This window comes from Bubalus kerabau, chromosome 5 (assembly GCF_029407905.1).
Source record: "Bubalus kerabau isolate K-KA32 ecotype Philippines breed swamp buffalo chromosome 5, PCC_UOA_SB_1v2, whole genome shotgun sequence".
In the NCBI taxonomy this organism is placed as follows: domain Eukaryota; kingdom Metazoa; phylum Chordata; class Mammalia; order Artiodactyla; family Bovidae; genus Bubalus; species Bubalus kerabau.
Genome location: NC_073628.1, coordinates 8,454,866 through 8,472,705, shown reverse-complemented (window position 1 = coordinate 8,472,705; position 17,840 = coordinate 8,454,866). Strand labels below are relative to the sequence as shown.

At 52.9% G+C, this 17,840-nt stretch overlaps 2 protein-coding genes across 4 annotated transcripts; one reads left to right on the top strand and one right to left on the bottom strand.

Moving 5' to 3' along the window:
• Window positions 1-126: 126 nt before the first annotated feature.
• TRMT112 (tRNA methyltransferase activator subunit 11-2) lies at window positions 127-1,426 on the bottom strand. 3 transcript variants are annotated; one of them, XM_055580935.1, is made up of 4 exons: window positions 1,141-1,426; window positions 756-857; window positions 494-583; window positions 127-406 (listed from the first exon to the last, which is right to left on the bottom strand). In XM_055580935.1, exons 1-4 carry the CDS (start codon window positions 1,204-1,206, stop codon window positions 299-301), a joined length of 366 nt encoding a protein of 121 aa, XP_055436910.1. In that variant the 5' UTR covers window positions 1,207-1,426; the 3' UTR covers window positions 127-298. The 3 variants fall into 3 exon arrangements, with proteins under 3 accessions (XP_055436910.1, XP_055436907.1, XP_055436909.1); XM_055580932.1 differs by having other exon boundaries at window positions 1,078-1,210; XM_055580934.1 differs by lacking the exon at window positions 1,141-1,426 and adding an exon at window positions 944-1,076.
• A 171-nt stretch (window positions 1,427-1,597) lies between these two features.
• On the top strand, window positions 1,598-4,706 carry PRDX5 (peroxiredoxin 5). The gene is made up of 6 exons (XM_055580931.1): window positions 1,598-1,908; window positions 3,105-3,239; window positions 3,927-4,058; window positions 4,130-4,168; window positions 4,294-4,355; window positions 4,466-4,706. Exons 1-6 carry the CDS (start codon window positions 1,723-1,725, stop codon window positions 4,569-4,571), a joined length of 660 nt encoding a protein of 219 aa, XP_055436906.1. The 5' UTR covers window positions 1,598-1,722; the 3' UTR covers window positions 4,572-4,706.
• The last annotated feature ends 13,134 nt before the right edge of the window (window positions 4,707-17,840 follow it).

Genomic DNA, 17,840 nt, shown 5'->3' with positions numbered 1-17,840 from the left:
AATAACACTATATTTATTTTTGGGTTTGGCCAGGGAGGCGCAGGGACATGGGGCAAGCCAGGGCCCAGAGCCCTTGGCTGTACAGAGACTCTATTTTAATGTATATTTGCTGCAAAGAAAAACCGCTTTTGGTTTTGAACCTTTAATGAGAAAAAAATATATATACTATCGAGCTCAAAAACACTGTGTGGTGTGTCACTGGGTCAAGGGTTAGGGATACATAGGATAGGACTAACAAACAAAATAAAGTAAACAAAGATTCACACAACCAGAGTGAAAAACCGGCGCCTGGCACAGTTTAAGTCTCAGTTTCCTCATCACTCAGCAGCATATTGGGGATGCCACGGCTGATGGGGAACACACGTCCCGACTCTGGGCATTGCAGGGTGCCCTCCAAGACCTCCACCTGCGGGAAGAGGGGACCAGAACTGAGCACTGGCAGTTGTCAGGTGTGGGTGTACAGCCAGGAGGCAAGCGATGGGCCGGTTCTCACCTCCAGCAGCACGTGGTGCATCTTTCTCAGAAATTCCTCGTTATGCTCATACCCCTGAATCGGCTCTTTAGGCACCTGGATGAGATGCAGCTGTGGGCAAGAGGCTTAAATCATCTCGGCTTCCCAGACGCTCGCCCTGAGGCCTGGTGTAAAGGGCTGCAGTTAAGACTATCTCCGCACCCCGCCCCCCCCGCTCCCCGAACCAGCCCCCAGCCACCCACGGTGTGCACTGGGCTGGGGAGGTGGGGAGGAGGGTCCTCACGTGGTCCGCAGCCTCCAGAAGCGCCGCCCACTCCACTTTGGGTATCATACGCACTATGAAGTCGGGGTTGAACTCCACAGGGTTGATACGGACCTCCGTGGCCTGAGGGGCGCAGAGATTTAGTTATGCAAGGACCGGATCCTGGTTCTACCCCCGCCCCCGGGAGAGGTGCCCGAGACGGCCGGTACCTGGAGACGCAGGGGGAAGCCTCGGGGCCCCACCCCCCGCACGTGCGAGCTCAGCAAGTTGTGGGTGAGCAGCCGCATGTCTACGCTGCCCGCTCCCGCACAGCCAGAACCGGAAGGAGAGTGGTCTCTCTTACATCATTTCCGGGGCTGTCCCGCTCTATCCTATTGGACACCTGGGAGGAGCGGAAACGGCGAACCTTCTGGACTTCCGGTGCTCGCTGGAGCCGAGGTCGGTTGGTATCACGCGCTGCTCCTGGAAGCATCTGGCAGGAGATTGCTACGGCGCAGGCCCAGTGGTTTTGGCTGAGCTAAACCTCAAGTTGCTACAAATCATGTACAATGTAAATCATACGTAAAACTGCTATAATGCAAAGGCCTTCGTGGAATGCAAAATAAATACGCTTTACTCCTACACAGGCGCCTGACACCACCGTCTCCTGACACTTGCTTGCGGTTAAGAAATGGAAATACTGCCCCAATCCGTAAATTACACAATCGAAACAGCGGCAACTCGGACTTTTATGCAAATAAGCTCCGCCCGCTCGCACGCGCGCCGGTGATCCACCCCTAATACCGAGCTGGTCGGAAGCCCCGCCCATTCGTGCGCCGTCCACGCCTGCGCGGTGGCGGCGCCTCGCGGGTGGCCAGGTAATCTACGGTCCCTCGTTCCACTTTTTCCCCTGTCTTTCGCAGGATTGCGTCGTAGCGCTCCGGTTCCGCCCAGCCTTCTACTTCAGCCTCGAGGCGTGGGCGGGGCTGTTCTGACTTGATGACTCGGCATGCGTCTGGGGTGGTTACGCGTCCTGGGCTGCAGACCGGGCTCGGTGGTGTCCCGGGCGACCATCGTTGAGGGTTCGTCAACGACAGCGGCGGGAGCCCGAGGGTGCCTGGAAGGAATCCTCGAGTGGACGTTTGGCGGGGTCCGAGGTTTCAGAAGCGCTGCTGTAGCCATGGCCCCGATCAAGGTGACCGCGGGCCCAGCCAGGCCTGACTTCTTTTGCCTACCCGACTCCACTTATTTCCGCACGCCCCTTCGTCCCGCTTGTCTAGGGGAGAATCACCGTCTTTATTACCTTCCCGCTGCCATAGAGCCTCCTCCCGCCGTCCGTTCCCCTTGTTTGCTTCATCAAGACCCCGGTGGCTGCAACGATGTCGCCAGTTTTAGGGGTCTCGTGCCCCATCTCCTCTAACAGTTTTCAAGGTTTTTGGGCCTTCCCCTCGTCTCCCTGCCATACCCACTCTGGGACACCTGTGATGAGTCTCCACCATTTTCAGGTGGCGTGCCATGGCTTCCCCCACCTATGGAACCATCTCCTTTACCCTTTTTAACCCCTATGCGTGCCCTTCTCCACGCCCTTCCGCTGCTTTTGTCACGTTATTGGGTATTACTCTCACTCCATCCTTTGAAACAGGTGATGTCTCTTAGAACCCTATTTTGTCTCTCCCACTGCACCCTTCTGCTGAGTTTTTCAGCCCTCTTATCTTCAGGAACCATCCCCAGCTCCTCGGGGCTCCCCCTTGCTTCACAGTCTTCTGAGATCCCCTCCTCCTACTTCATTCTACAACCCACTGCTGGGTTTCTCCAGGCTCTACCCTCACCCCTGACTTTGCTCCCTTTGTCTATTTTTTCTGGCCCGTGAAGCCCGCACACACTGCCAGGAACACTGATCCCTCCCCCTTGAAGGGAGTCCTTCTGTACTCATATCTACTGGATGTAGGGACCTGCACCCTGCCCCCCAGCCGTCCCACCTTCTGCTGCCCTCCCATTTTCTCGTCTTGAGCGTGGGACACTCAGCCGTGCCCAGTGTCCTCTCCCTCCGTGTTGTCAGGGCCCCCTCCTGCCCCTCTGTCCCACTTCTTTCCTGTAACTCGCCTTGTTTACTCAACCTCTTGTGACACCCAGAGAGGCTGTCTCTCCTTTTTTCTGTGGTCACTGACTGGCCCTTAAGAGGAATAGGGCCACCTTGAAACTTGGAGGATGTGGGGTAACCAGCTGGTCGCAGGAAAGGGACCTCTGGAAGCTCTGACAGCGGTGGACTTCCCTACTGGGTGTCAACCCTGGCTCCACGGGACCAGGCAGGGCTCCTCAGCCCTCTGTGGGCACCCCCACCCCGCCCTTGCGGCCCTGCCCCTGCCCTTTCCTTGGAGTCCTTCCTTCTAGGTTGGAGATGCCATTCCGTCGGTGGAGGTATTTGAAAAGGAGCCCGGCAACAAGGTGAACCTGGCAGAGCTGTTCAAAGGCAAGAAGGGAGTGCTGTTTGGCCTCCCTGGGGCCTTTACCCCTGGTTGTTCCAAGGTGAGGCCTGCGCTTCTGGGCTCAGCAGTTGGGATCTTGTGTGTGTGTTTGTATTGTTCACGAGTCCTGCAGAGTCCCACTTAGTCCCGCGACAGCTTGTACCAATGGGACATAGGTGATATGACAGTTAAAGAAGCATATCAGGTTTTTAAGAAATAAGTTGTGACTGTGAGTGTAGGGATGTAGGAGAAAAGGTGGTGCAACTCCTCTCATTGATCCTGCTGGGTGACGGGGCTGTGGAAGGGACTTGGGACTCGGGTAGATGAGGCGGTCCTGCTCGCGGGACGTTCACGGTCTTAAGCGAGGAACACTTGAACTTGGATCCGAGCTTCTTAGTTGTTGCTGTTCAGTCGCTAAGTCGTGCCAACTCTCTGCAACCCCATGGACTGTAGCGCGCCAGGCTTCTCTGTCCAGGAGATTTTCCAGACAAGAATACTGGAGCGGGTTGCCATTTCCTTCTCCAGGGGATCTTCCTGATGCAAGGATCGAACCCGCGTTTCCTGCATTGGCAGGCGGATTCTTTACTGTTGAGCCACCAGGGAAGCAAAAAGGAACTGTGGCTTACCCAGTTCTCATTGTCTGATCAAAGGGTTCGGCGTTCGGAAATGAGGAGGGCTTGGAGACAAAGGGTGGGCTGAGGAGCAGAGGCTGTTACCCACCTGCTGACTCTCTGGTTCTCCTCCCCAGACCCACCTGCCAGGGTTCGTGGAGCAGGCTGACGCTCTGAAGGCCAAGGGGATCCAGGTGGTGGCATGTCTGACCGTTAATGATGTCTTTGTAACTGAAGAGTGGGCACGCGCCCACAAGGCAGAGGGCAAGGTGAGCTGTGGATCCTGCAGGGGATCCGGGCCAAGGTGGAGATTTTTTTGTGACTTTTGCTTTCTCCTTAGGTTCGGCTCCTGGCAGACCCCAATGGGACCTTTGGGAAGGTGAGTGCACTCCCAGCCTCCATCCTGGAAGCAGGGACTTGGAGGGAGACGGCCAGTGTGGGGAGCGGCCAGGGGACCTGGCCTGTTCCGGGCGTTCCTGACCTTTCCTCTGCTTCTCCTTTCAGGAGACAGATTTGTTACTTGATGATTCATTGCTGTTTCTCTTTGGGAATCACCGACTGAAGAGGTAAAAGTGGGAGGGTCCCCCTTGGGGGGTTCGCCTGCTACCCTGCCCGTCTCCATTGTCAGCCTCCAGGCCCAGGCTGTTTGACGTGGCCCGGCCCTTCTTTCTGGCAGGTTCTCCATGGTGATAGAGGATGGCATCGTCAAATCCCTGAACGTGGAGCCAGATGGCACAGGCCTCACCTGCAGCCTGGCTCCCAACATCCTCTCACAGCTCTAAGGCTTGGAGCCCAGATATCCTCCTCCAGCCCTTTCCTGTTTTACCGGCCCAGTCGTGCGCAGAGGGCCCCAGCCTAGTCTGTGATCACTCAGCTGAAATCTTGGCCAAATTTCTGCAATAAACACTTCTGGTTTATGTCTGTCTCCTTGGTTTTGAATTGCTGCTTTGCCCAAGGCCAGGCCTCACTGACCGTCCAGCTGTGAGGGTAGTGGGCAGAGGCTGACGTGGGGACTCATAAAGGACTCTGACTTAACTTAGGCAAGTCAGAGAAGGCTTCTTGAGGGAGGTGTCATGAAGCATCCATCTACAAGCTGAGAAAGGGCCAGTGGTCCTGCCGAGGGAGCTCCTCCGGAAGGCACTGGACTTTCCGAGTTTGGCTAGGGCCCGTGACCTTTTGCATTTGATATCTGGATGATGGCCGATCTCATTTTGACTGCAGACCTCAGGGTAGAAACTGGCCCAAGGCACCCCCCCGCCCCCCGTCACCTGGGCACACTCTCAGATTCTGCTGAACCCCTTTTGGGAGCACCCACATCCCAAGAAGGGCCCCTGGCACCTTGGGACCATCTGATGGGCAAAAAGGGCTCCATCAGCAGAGCTAGTGCTGGTTCAGCCCCAGGGGTGGGAGGTGATGGGTGGTGCAGGGTCCCCGCGGGCAGAGTCTAGGTGAGCTGTGGAAGAGAGGAGACGCTAGTAAGGCTGGCCCTGCGGTGAGCGTGTTGTATGTTGTCAGGGGCCGGGAGTCAGGGAGGCTGGCAGGGCTTGAGGCCTACGAGCATTCTGTCTGCAGGCCTTGCCCTTGGGTCTCTGCCTCTTGTCCTCGGGAAGCCCTGTGCTTGGAAGCAGGCTGATTATTAGGCACCAGCTGTGTTTAAGAGCTCACAGTCTAAGGGGGGGCAGATGCTTGAGATATGCTAAAAATCCTCACACGATCCTGGGCGGTGAGAACTGTTATACCACAGAGAGGTTAAACAAGTGGACCTGGCTCCTCCAGCCACGTAAGAGGAGTTTGGATTTGAGCCGGTCAGTTGGCCTCGGCGAGCTTTATAGACCCGCCCTAGGCCCCTTCAGCACCAGGCTCTAAGGGGTTCTCCCTGCCCTTCCAGGCCATCTGGGGAGCCTCAGGGCAGCTCAGAGCTGGCTAAGGCAGGCTAAGAGATCTTAGGAAAGATCAAGGAAAGGCATCTTGGAGGACACAGTCCTTGAGGCAGTGGGGCTGGCGTGCCTGGTGGCGGGAACAATGTGGCCACAGTTACAGAGGGCGGAATAGCCCGAAGGTGGTGGAGCACCTGAGTGAGGTGATGCTAGGAGAGCAGCGGGGCCTTTGAAGTGCTGTAAGCTCCTTACATTTCACCCTGCGGGCCCTTCAGACCAAAGAAGGATGTCTGTAGGGCAGTGACAGGTCAGATTCATACCTGGACTCCTCTGTGCAGGTGGAAATGGACAGGGGCAGGCGGGAGGCCGAGGAGAGGTCAGTGTGGGGCAGGATTGATGACTGAGTGTCCAGGAGGTGGGGGCTGGGACAGGGGACCTGTGGGTGTTGGAAGGGTGAGTCCAGGGGGCCACTTGGCTGGAGGTCTAAGGGGTGGGTGCTTTGGGGAGAGGAGGGCCCTCGGGAGGGGGCCAGCCTCCCTGCAGGGGTCCCAGCTGCTCAGCCTGCCCACCCACTGACCTTTGTCTTCTCAGTTCTCTTCCACAATCTGTCACCGCTCAGGAGTCCTGGGCTGGGGCAGGACAGAGGGCTGACCACCCCTCCAGCTTCCCATGCCCTTGTGACCTGTCCCCGCCAAGCCCTAGGTCGCAGTGCTGTCCTGGCTTGGATGGTAGGAAGGCCCTTTCTTTCTGGACACCATCTCTCAATTCTCTTGTCGTACAGATGAGGTCACAGAGGTGTATGTAGACGTCCCCCCACGGTCACTGTGTGCACCCTGGTGAGTGGTCTGGAGGCTCCGGGAGCCCGAGAGAGAAGTGAGCGTCGGAGCTGGCAGCTGGGCTCTCGGAGCCTGGAGTCTTCTGGCCAAGTGGGCCCCCCGCGGGCCGGCACCCTATTCCTCTTCCCAGCAGACCTCAGGCCACCCTGGCAGCTCCTCACCATCAGGGCAAGCCCAGTCTCCATCGATGCCACTCAGCTGCTTCTGTTCCTCCACTCCTGACCTCATATCTGGACAGGCTGAGGTCCAGTGAGGCCTCTGAGAGGAAGCGTCCCCTCCAGGATCCTGTTGCCACTGGCTGGGCCTTTACGGCAGGGGAGGGCTCTTCTAGGCCCGAGGTGACCCCTTTGGACAGCATGATGGGAGTTGGGTGTGGGTGGAGGTGGGCCTTCGGTCTCAGTGGCCCTGGCTGCTGGCCGTGGGGCTGGGGGTGTCTTGTGAGCTGCTCCAGGTGCAGGAGTGCTTGAGATCAACCATCTCATGGTGTGCAAATCCACCTGCCAATGCAGGGGACACGGGTTTGATTCCTGGTCCAGGAGGATCCCACATGCCACAGGGTGACTAAGCCCCCATGCCACAACTACTCAAGCCCACCTAAATGGATGTGACCCTCCTGGGCTGTTGGTGGTCAAAGGGCCAATGTTAAAATCAGTCAACAAGACCTCCAACATTTACCTGACGTGGTGGTGGTTTAGGTGCTAAATTGTGTCCGACTCTTGTGACCCCATAGACTGTAGACTGCCAGGCCCCCCCTGTCCATGGGATTCTCCAGGCAAGAATACTACAGTGGGTTGCCATTTCCTTCTCCAGGGTATCTTCCCAACCCAGGAATTAAACCTGGGTCTCCTGCCTTGCAGGCAGATTCTTTTACCAACTGACCTACAAGGGAAGCCTGTTTACCCTAATTATTCCTTTTAATTGTACAAGTAAAGAGGCAAGTTCAGCCATCCCTGGGTACCTGTGGAGGACTGGCATATCAGTAAGTAAAATCTAGATAGTCAAGAATATTGCTCAATACCAGCAATTCTGAGCCTTTTCTGGGCCAAAAATTCCTTTGAAGTATTGCTAAAAGCAATGCCTCTTTCCTTACAAAACACACATCTGAACATGTGTGTACACACATGGACACCTACATGCTCTTTAAAAGTTTCAAGGAACCCCTATGGTCCTACCAGAATTCCAGATGAGCCCCCTCCCTGACCCGGGAAGCCTCATAGCAGAGTGGGTCACTAGACTTCGGGCTCAGACCACCTGTGCATCCTAGCCTGCTACCGAGAAGCTGGGGACCTTGGGGAGGCTATTTAGTTCTCCTTGAGCCCCATTTCTCTCATCTTTTTTTAAAGTTCGTTTATTCTTGGCCATGCCGGGTCTTTGTTGCTACTCGCAGGCTTTTCTCTAGTTGCGGCAAGCCGGGGCTGCTTTCTACTTGTGGTTCTCGGGTTTCTCACTGTGGTGGCTTCTCTTGTTGCGGAGCACGGGCTCTAGGGCGTGCAGGCTTCAGTAAGTGCGGCTTCCAGGCTCTAGAGCACAGGCTCAGTAGTTGTGGCAGCATGCGGAATCTTCCCGGACCAGGGATCGAACCTGTGTGCCCTGCATTGGCAGGCGGATTCTTAACTGCAGGACCACCAAGGAAGTCCCGACCCTACTTCCCTTATCTTTAGAGTGGAAATAATCCAACTGACCTCATAGGGTCATTGTGGGGAACACATGAGACAGTTTACGTAAAGCATTTGGTACAGTGCTTAGTACACAGTAAGTGCTCAATAAATGATTGTAAAAAGAAAAAGAACCCCTGCTCTGCACCTTGCAGCCTGCATGTTGGTAGGAAAAGAGCTGGGAGGTAGCAGAGAGGCCAAATCCCAGGCCTGTCCTTGGTGATTACTTTCTGTGGCTCCCTGGGCCTCAGTTTCCTCATCAGTATAATGGGGCTAGTGATGCTGTTAGGGCAAGGCCCCCAGTATTCTCCTTAGGTTGCCCGGCACTCGAAGGCTCACTTGAAGGAGCTGGGGTGATATCTCGGGGTAATCTTTGTCATCTCTTAGAGAATCAAACCTGAGCTTCTGATATCAAGAGAGGGTTGGAGGGGGTCCCAGCATCTCTAGCCTAGAGCAGGCTTGGGCTGCAGCCGTGCAGGCACCATGGTTAGGAGCCCTGGAGGCTACTGGCCCCAGGGGAACACACCCTGCTGATCTTGGTTGGGGTTTAGCTGCACAGACATCAAGGAGTGACAGAGAACATTTATGTGTGTGTGTGTGTGTGTGTGTACTGCTGCTGCTGCTAAGTCGCTTCAGTCGTGTCCGACTCTGTGACCCCATAGACGGCAGCTCACCAGGCTCTCCCATCCCTGGGATTCTCCAGGCAAGAACACTGGAGTGGATTGCCATTTCCTTCTCCAATGCATGAAAGTGAAAAGTGAAAGTGAAGTCGCTCAGTTGCGTCCGACTCTTCCCAACCCCATGGACTGCAGCCCACCAGGCTCCTCCATCCATGGGATTCTCCAGGCAAGAGTCCTGGAGTGGGGTGCCATTGCCTTCTCCTGTGTGTATGTACATGTGTGTCTATAACTTCTAGACAAGTTTGAGTAATATCTGTGTAAGTGCACAGCTTTTTTGGTGTTCACAAACATGCATATTTTCTGCTACGTTATTTTTTTCTGCTTATGTAGGATGCACTGCCTGACATGCAGGATCCTAGTTCCCTGACCAGGGACTGAACCCCTGCCCCTTGCAGAGGAAGCAAATGAGCCTGAACTACTGGACTGCCATGGAATCCCCTGCTATGTTATTAATATTAGCACCAACTCTTCCCGTTTGAGCTTGGGATTTTTTTTTTTAATTTAACACAGATAAGGTAACCTGCTTAACATGTGCTTTGGGAAGAAGTAAAGAAGTGCAGGGAGGGAGAGAGAAAGCTGTCTTTTCTTCAGCGTCTTGGATACTGGTCCCCACTGTTTCAGCATAAACCTGACTGTGTGCTGTGCTGTGCTTAGTCGTTCAGTTGTGTCTGACTCTGCAATGTCATGGACTTAGCCCACCAACCTCCTCTGTCCCTGGGATTCTCCAGGCAAGAATACTGGAATGAGTTGCCCTGCCTTCCTCCAGGGGGTCTTCCTAACCCAGGGATTGAACACAGGTCTCCGGCATCGCAGGCAGATTCTTTACCGTCTGAGCCACCAGGGAAGCATGTTTGACTACTGTGGTTCTGAATTGGAACTAGACTTTCTTGAGAGTGATGTAAATACCAGTGACTTAATATAGAGGCTTAGCTCGCAGACATGCAGAGGGAAGGTGGATAACATAGGGCTAGTAGGGCAGCTCCATGATTATTCCCAACCTGTGCGCATTCTATCTTGTTGCTCTGCCATGTTAAACAAGGGACTTCTACCTCACAATCCAAGGTGGCTGCTTGAGTTCCAGCTATCACAGTTAAAATCCAGCCAGCAGGATGGAGGAAATGGGGAACAGGAGATAAAAGTCCCCTACTAGCTGTCAACTTTAAAAAAAATGGCAAAATGTGAGAGTTGTGAGTTAAGTTTTATTTGGGGCAAAATGAGGACTGCGGCCCAGGAGATGGTACCTCAGATAACTCTGAGAAACTGCTCCAAAGAGGTAGGAGGGAAGGACAGTATATATGTGATTCTGATGAAGGAAGAGTACATGCAATCAAACACATATTTTTTCTAGAAGGTTTCCGTTAGTCTGATGAAGCTTTCCCACTAGTCACGATAAACAGTCATCATCATGAAGGATTTTAGTGCTTTTCTAGATATGAGGAGATAGGAGAATTGGGCTCATAAAATCAGCTCCTGAAAATATCTTAACCCTCTGGAGACCTGTCCTGCCAGTATTTCCCCCCAAACACAGAGTGTCTCATTTCTGCTCTCCACCCTAAACTCCTTTCAGGGGATGTTAAAGGCCAGCAGCTGCAGCAGCAGAGGATCGAATCCTTGAAGAGGTAGGTGGCAGGCACCCACGTCAAGTGCCAATGTGTAGCTGCCGCAGCTGCCTTTTAAGAAATTCTTCTGGGGCTCCTCTGGTGGCTCACTGGTAAAGAATCTGCCTGCCAGTGCAGGAGACGTGGGTTCGATCCCCGATCCAGGAAGAGCCCACATGCCATGGAGCAACTAAGCCATGACGGTTGAGCCCATGTGCTACAACTACTGAAGCCCACGTGCGTAAAGTCTGTGCTCTGAAGTAAGAGAAGCCCATGCACCATGCCCCGCAGCTAGAGGAGGGCCCGTACAGTGATGAAGACCCTGCATGGCCAAAAGTAAATAAATTTAAAAAAGAAAAGTTTTTCTGGAAGCTGCCATGTATTATTTATGCTGAAATCTCATTGGCCAGAGCTTAGTCACATGGGAAACATTGATTTCATTCCACACTGTCTTGTGTCTAACTAAAAAGGCCATGATTCTATTATTAAGAGAGAAAGGATTTGGAGTGGACAACAAATAGTGTGGGCCACATGGGGGGATTGCCTCTGAGCAGAGACTTTAGGGGCTTCATGGCCTCCCAACGGACAGAGTCACTTTCTGGCTGCTTCCATCACCTTGGCAAGGGCACGTACTAAGCTGTCCTAGGGACTGAACTCAAGCCCCTCTGCAGTAGAAGCTTGGAATCTTAACCATTGGACCAGCAGAGAAGTCGACAGATGAAGCTTTTTTTGACATATAATTCACACATCATAAAATTCACCCTTTAAAAATGAACAAGTCAGTGGTTTTCAATCTGTTCACCAAGTTGTTCAGCCATCACTGCTACTGAGAGGGGTTTTTAATCTCAGTGACTTCACCCAAGATGAAGCTGATGCTTATCTCGCTGAGCATCGCAGTGCATGTGTGTCTCTGTGTACTTATGAAAGCAGGTCTGGACTTTCAGGGGTTCCACTTGCCCCAGTGAACCCTCAGCATCACCCCAGTACTGTGCATCCAGCCACTGTTTGTTGAGAGTCATCTCCGCACCGGGCATCGTGTGGGGCTCCGGGACACAGCAGTGAATATGCTGGGCATGAGCCCTGCGAGCACCACTACCAGACATGACTCCCAGCACAGGTCTCTTGGTCTGGGCAGCACCAGGGCAGCTCTGGTTCCCACCTCCGTGCGCTTACAGTCTTGGAGAGGGCACCAGTAAGCACTCCAGGTGAGTGCTTACTATCAGTGTGGTGAAGCTTCTAGGGAGCAGCACCAGTCGGGTCGTTTGGGGTGTCACAGAAGGACCCTGCCCATTACCTGTCCTTCCCATGGGGGAGAGGAAGGGAGAGAAGGACTTCTAGCTGCAGCCAAGAAATGATTAGGCGGACTTCCTTGGTGGTACTGTGGATAAGAATCCACCTGCTAATGCAGGAGACATGGGTTCAATCCCCGGTGTGAAATATCCCACGTGCCACAAACCAGCTAAAGCACATGTACCACAACTACTGAGCCGAAGCTCTAGGGCCCAAGAGCTGCCCAAGAAGCCCACCTGCCTAGAGCCCGTATTCCACCACAAGAGAAGCCACCGCAGTGAGAAGCCTGTGCACCATAACGAAGACTAGACCCTGCTCATCGCAACTAAAAAAAGCCAGAGTGCTGCATAGAAGACCCAGCGCAACCCAAAATAAAATAAAAAATGGAATTTTTCTTTTAAAGAAATGGTTAGGCGATAGCCAGGTGAGCAGAGGTGGAACGGGCTTTCCAGGTGGCGGGAACAGCCTGTGTAAAGGTTAAAGGTGAGGCAGGTGAGAGAGTCCCGGACTGAGCAGCCCAGGCGAGGGGATTCTGTCCACAAGCACGGCTGGGTTCTCTTGGTGGACATCTGCGCGTCTCTGGGATTTGGTTAGGAGCAACGTCAGACACGTTCCTGATTTTGTTTCCTCCTGGGCTCCTTCCTGGGGGCATGTTCCCAGATGCCGAGAGTGCTTGGGTCAAAGGGCGCTGAGAGTTTTACTGGTGTCTGGAAACCCTGAGGCGGTTTTAAGAGCCAGTTACTTGTCTTGTGGGGACGTGTTCTTGTGTTCCTCTCCCCACAGTGCACCAACCCGTTTTACCTTCTGGATTTATTTTTTCCTTGCTTAATGAATATTTAATGGTACCTTGGTGCTGTCTTTGATGCGTGGGTCTTTAATTATGAGGCAACCTCGGGGCTTGGTGCTGGGCCTCTCTGCGCTCACTAACCGGGCTCTGGGCTCCAGCCTTGCCCTCCCACCAGGCAGCAACAAGGCAATGGGGATGGCAGTGTGGTGGTGGTGGTGGGGGAGAAGCAGCGGCTCCCAGAGGGAGGCCTTGTGTTTACCCTCAGTCACCCTGCCGACGCTCACACCCCTCTGAGCCTCACTTTCCACATCTCTGAAACAGGAGTTCATTTGTTCAAAACCACTTCCTGGCTGCGTGGCCTGAAGCAAGTGACTTAGCTTCTCGGTGTTCGGTTTCTTCATAAAAAGGGGATGGTAATAATAGGATCATATTTTATGGCTGTAGAGGGGCTTGAACACATCATATGTGTTCACACTGATGAACACATATGAAGGACAGAGCTGGCGTGGGCAAGTTGTCAGCATACGCTATCACTGCCCTGGACAACCCCACGGCGTCCCTGGCCTTGGGAACTTCTGTTCTAGTGGGGAGCAGATGGAGCAAACAAGGACAGATGCAGTGCAGGAAGACTACGAGGGGAGGACTTCCTGGCGGTCCAGTGGTTAAGACTCCACCTGCTAATGCAGGGGACACGGGTTCAGTCCTTGGTCTGGGAAGATTCCACAGGCTATGGGGCAACTAAGCCCGTGCATCACAAATACTGAAGCCTGTGTGTCTAGAGCCTGTGCTCTGAGATGAGAGACGCCACTGCAAAGAGAAGGCTCGCAGAAAGACTGGAGTCTCCTTTAGAAAGGGAAGATCTTTTCTGAGAAAGAGGTCATTAGGGATATCAGTAGGGTGAGAAGGAGCTGGACAGGGGAGGCAGAGGGTGTGCACATGTGTTGGGCGGACAGGGTTGTTCCAGGCTGAAAAGTGAGAGTGAAAGTCGCTCAGTCACGTCCAACTCTTTGCGACCCCAGGGACTATACAGTCCATGGAATTCTCCAGGCCAGAATACTGGAGTGGGTAGCCTTTCCCTTCTCCGGGGGATCTTCCCAACTCAGGGATCAATCTGGGTTGGGAACCAGCTGAGTCATAAGGGAAGCCCAAGGATACTGGAGTGGGTAGCCTATCCCTTCTCCAGCGGATCTTCCCAACCCAGGAATCGAACCAGCGTCTCCTGCATGGCAGGCAGATTCTTTAGGGGAACAGCAAACTCAAAGGTGCTGAGGGTGAGAGAGAGACTGAGGAAGCTGGAGCAGGTGTGCGGCTAAGGAGGTGGGTGGCTAAGGAGGTGGGTGGGGGAGCGGGTGTCGAGCTGGGGCTGTTCTGCAGGGCCTCAGAGGTCATGGTGAAACTCTGGAAATGGACTCAAAGTCCAGTGGAAGGGTCATGAGCCGGTCGGTGTTTCCCAGCAGCTCCTTGGGCACGGGTGGCATCTACCAGGGGGTTTGGTGTGGGAGCCAGGCGTGGTGAGAGGCTTGGGGCAAGGCAGGGCTCCCAGGAGTTGGGGGGTACCCTGGGGAGAGCAGGGAAAGCTGTCTGAGGGTCAGGTAGTGGGGGCTGGGCTGCATCAGGCCCTCTTCAGTGCTGGGGCCACACTCCGAGTCCCTGGGCACCTGGTCCATGCTTGGCAGGTGGCCCTGGACCTCACCTCCCTGGCTCTGGCTTCCCACTGCCTCCTCCCACCTGGGCAGCTCGTTTGGGCCACAGCCCTGAGCATTTCTGCTCTTGTCCAGCTCTGGCTATTTCTACCCCTAAATGGGGAGTGGGAAAACCACCCCTTCCCAGATACTTGGGTGGGAAGGAGGGCATCCCTCAGACCCCACACCAGAGGGCTAGGTGCCCAGAAGTTCCTGGAGGCTGTTTTAGGATTTTAGTTCTTGAGCCTGGGGCCCTTACCATCTGGCTAGGGAGCTGGGCCCCAGCCAAGCCGCTGGGGTGCCAGGCAGGGCATTGGGCCTGCCACAGGCAGGGAGAAAAAGCTGCTCTCTGACTCAGCCCTGGTCGGTCCTGGGCTCTGGCTGAACCTGGTTGCCAGCTGCCCTGGCCTTGCTGGCCTCTACTTCCCAGAGCTCCAGAACGCTCCTGCCTCTGGCCTTTGGGGTCGGACCAGGGATACCCAGAGAATTCAAAGCCAGAGGGGAGTGGGGGGTCCTCCCCTGTGCAGCTGGGGAAGCTGAGTCCCGAGGGAGGAGGTTGCAGGCAGTAGATGATGTTGTCCATTTGTGCATCTGTCTGTCTCTGCTTCTTGCCTGTCTCTTGGGTCCACATGTTGGCAGCAGTGAGCACCAACCCCCTTAAAAACCTCCAGAAAAAGATATTTGAGAAGAGCAGTCATTATGGCCCCAAAGATGCAAATGTTTAAAATCTTTGTCAATAAGAGACAGTTGACTAGAAAAATGATACAGATGAACTTATTTGCAAAGCAGAAATAGAGACCAAGGGGGAAAGTAGGGGATGGGAGGAATTGGGAGATTGGATTGACATATATGCACTACTATGTATAAAACAGATAACTAATGAGAATCTACTGTACAGCTCAGGGAACTCGACTCAACGCTCTGTGGTGACCGAAACGGGAAGGAAATCCGAAAAGAGGGGATCTACGTATGCGTATGGTTGGCTCACTTCGCTGTACAGCAGAAACTAACAACACTGTGAAGCTACTATGCTCCAGTGAAAATTAGTTTAAAAAGAGAGAGTTGAAATGATGACGGGATAACATCATGGAATACTATGTAGCCATTCAAAAGACCGAGGCCAACAGTTCTGAACAGAAGAGAAGCAGATTAGGAAATACATTTCAAAGCATGGAGGTGCTCACTCACGTGTGGTTGCAACCACAGCTGATAGACTTGGGCAGCTGCCTCTCCGAAAGAGCACAGAAAATGCTAATGGGGCCTTGGGGACTGGGGTTAGGCGTGATGAGGGGGAGAATGACTTAATTTTTTTTCTCCATATACTAATGTATTCTTGAGAGATATATATGTACACACATATATAGATATACACACAAACACACACACATGCATTACACACATATACACACGTATATACATATACATGTATACACACATATACATATAGACATATACACATATATACCACACATATACTCACAGACACGTATACAGAATATATACATATACATGTATATAACACATATTCACATATACACACATACATACATATAAACTCATATATACCCCATATATACACACATGCATATATATACACACATATATACATATACACATCTATATCTATATAGTGGGGGTTTCCCTGGTGGCTCAGATGGTAAAGAATCCTCCTGCAATATCGTATATATATATACATGGCTGCACCAGGCCTTAGTTGCACATGCAAGGACCTTCAGTCTTCGTTGCCGCATGAAGGATCTTTATTTGCTGCATGTGAACTGTTAGTTGTGACATGTGGGATTCTAGTTCCCTGACCAGGGATTGAATGCCAGGTCCCCTGCATTGGGAGCATGGAGTCTTAGCCACTGGGCCACCAGGGAAATCCTTCTTTACATTTTGATCATGCACCTGAACACTGTTTTAAAAAACATTAAAAAAAATATTATTTGCCTGCATCAATTCTTAGTTGTGGCGCATGGGCTTAGTTGCTCCAGGGCATGTGGGATCCTAGTTCCCCAAAAAAGGATTGAACCCATGTCCCCTGCATTGCAAGGCTGATCCTTAACCACTGGACCACCAGGGAAGTCCCTGAACAATTTTTTAAAGGAAGAATCTAGCCTAAGGATGAGGATAGCCAGTTTCTGATGAGCATCCCTCAGTGGTTAATTAAGCCTTGAAATCCCAGAATCTTGTTGTCTGCTGATGAACTTTCTTCCTCCCCTGTGAACCTCCCTCTGGCTGACTCAGCTGAACCAAGTCATAGAGCCAGACTGAGAGACTGACGTGCAGCCGGGCATGTCCGGGGTGATGAATGTGAGAGCAATCAGCGAGAGCAATGGGGTGACACGGCCCAGGCCTCCAAGGAGGCTGGAAGAAGGGTGTGACTCAGAGTGTTGAGCAAGGCAGGGGCCCTTGGCTGCGGGCGCCCCGTTACTACGGTACCACGCTTGGCTAACCCAGAGCAGGCGCCTCGGAGAGATTCCTGGGCTGGAATCCCTGAGGGATGCATATAGGTGTAAGATTCGCAGAGGGTCAAATCTGGACGGATACTTGATATTATTAACACTAAAGATAATAATCACACCAGGGACCGTTTAATGAACGCTTAGGCCGGGCACCAGCTCATGGAATCCTCGTTAACAGCCCTCTGAGAGGATTATCTGCATTTCCAGATGCCTCTAGGGAGGCTTAAACAACTAGATGTTCTCTTAAGTTTCCCATTGCCCAGTCAGGCTACAGCCTGAGAGCTGTGTGACTTTGGGCATGTTATTAACCTCTCTGAGTTTCGCTTTCCTCCTCTGTGAATTGGAGATAATCCACAATCCTTGTTTCATAGCCTAGTCCTACGCAAATAAGTCAGTAATTGTAAAATACTTGTAATCAGGACTGGCTCGTGATAAGCCCGTGTTTTCACTATGACCCCGCAAATCCAGAATGTCAACAATTGTAAAAGCTAAAGAACAGAGGAATGCTGCCAGTTAACTGTGTCCCAAGGCTCTTTTATCATTAGACTCTTTATTTTATACCTCCCGAAGGAGCTCTTTTTGCCTTAGACATAGATTCTCATCATACATAATTTGAATGCACACATAAAAAGGAAAATAGAAGCAAAGTAGTTTATGGTGTTCAGGAAACTCCTTCACATTTGGAATCTGAGGCGGGATGTCTGGTGTTTCCCTGTCACCCCCTCCTGTGAAGTATCCAGAATCGAGAGAGCACTGTCCCCCACCATCCCCCCCTCCCAATTCATAAGAGAAAGTGTGAAAGTGTTAGTCTCAGTCCTGTCTGACTCTCTGAGACCCCATGGACTGTAGCCCACCAGGCTCCTCTGTCCACAGGATTCTCCAGGCAAGAATACTTGAGTGGGTTGCCATTCCCTTCCCCAGGGGATCTTCCTGACCCAGGGACTGACCCCCCGTCTTCTGCATCGCAGGCAGAAACCCACAAGTAGCCATTGGAGTCCTAAGCCAGCCATGCAGGACAGCAGAGCAAGCTGACTCTGGATTCCTGCTTTGGGAGTGTTGCTGACAAGTCTGGTTCCCCTCCACTGGGAGCCCGCACCATTTGGAGCCTGGGGTTAAGAGTGCTCCGCTCTTGTCTCCAGGGTTTTCTTCCAGGCTGCTGACGCCCTTTCTGCAGGGTTGGA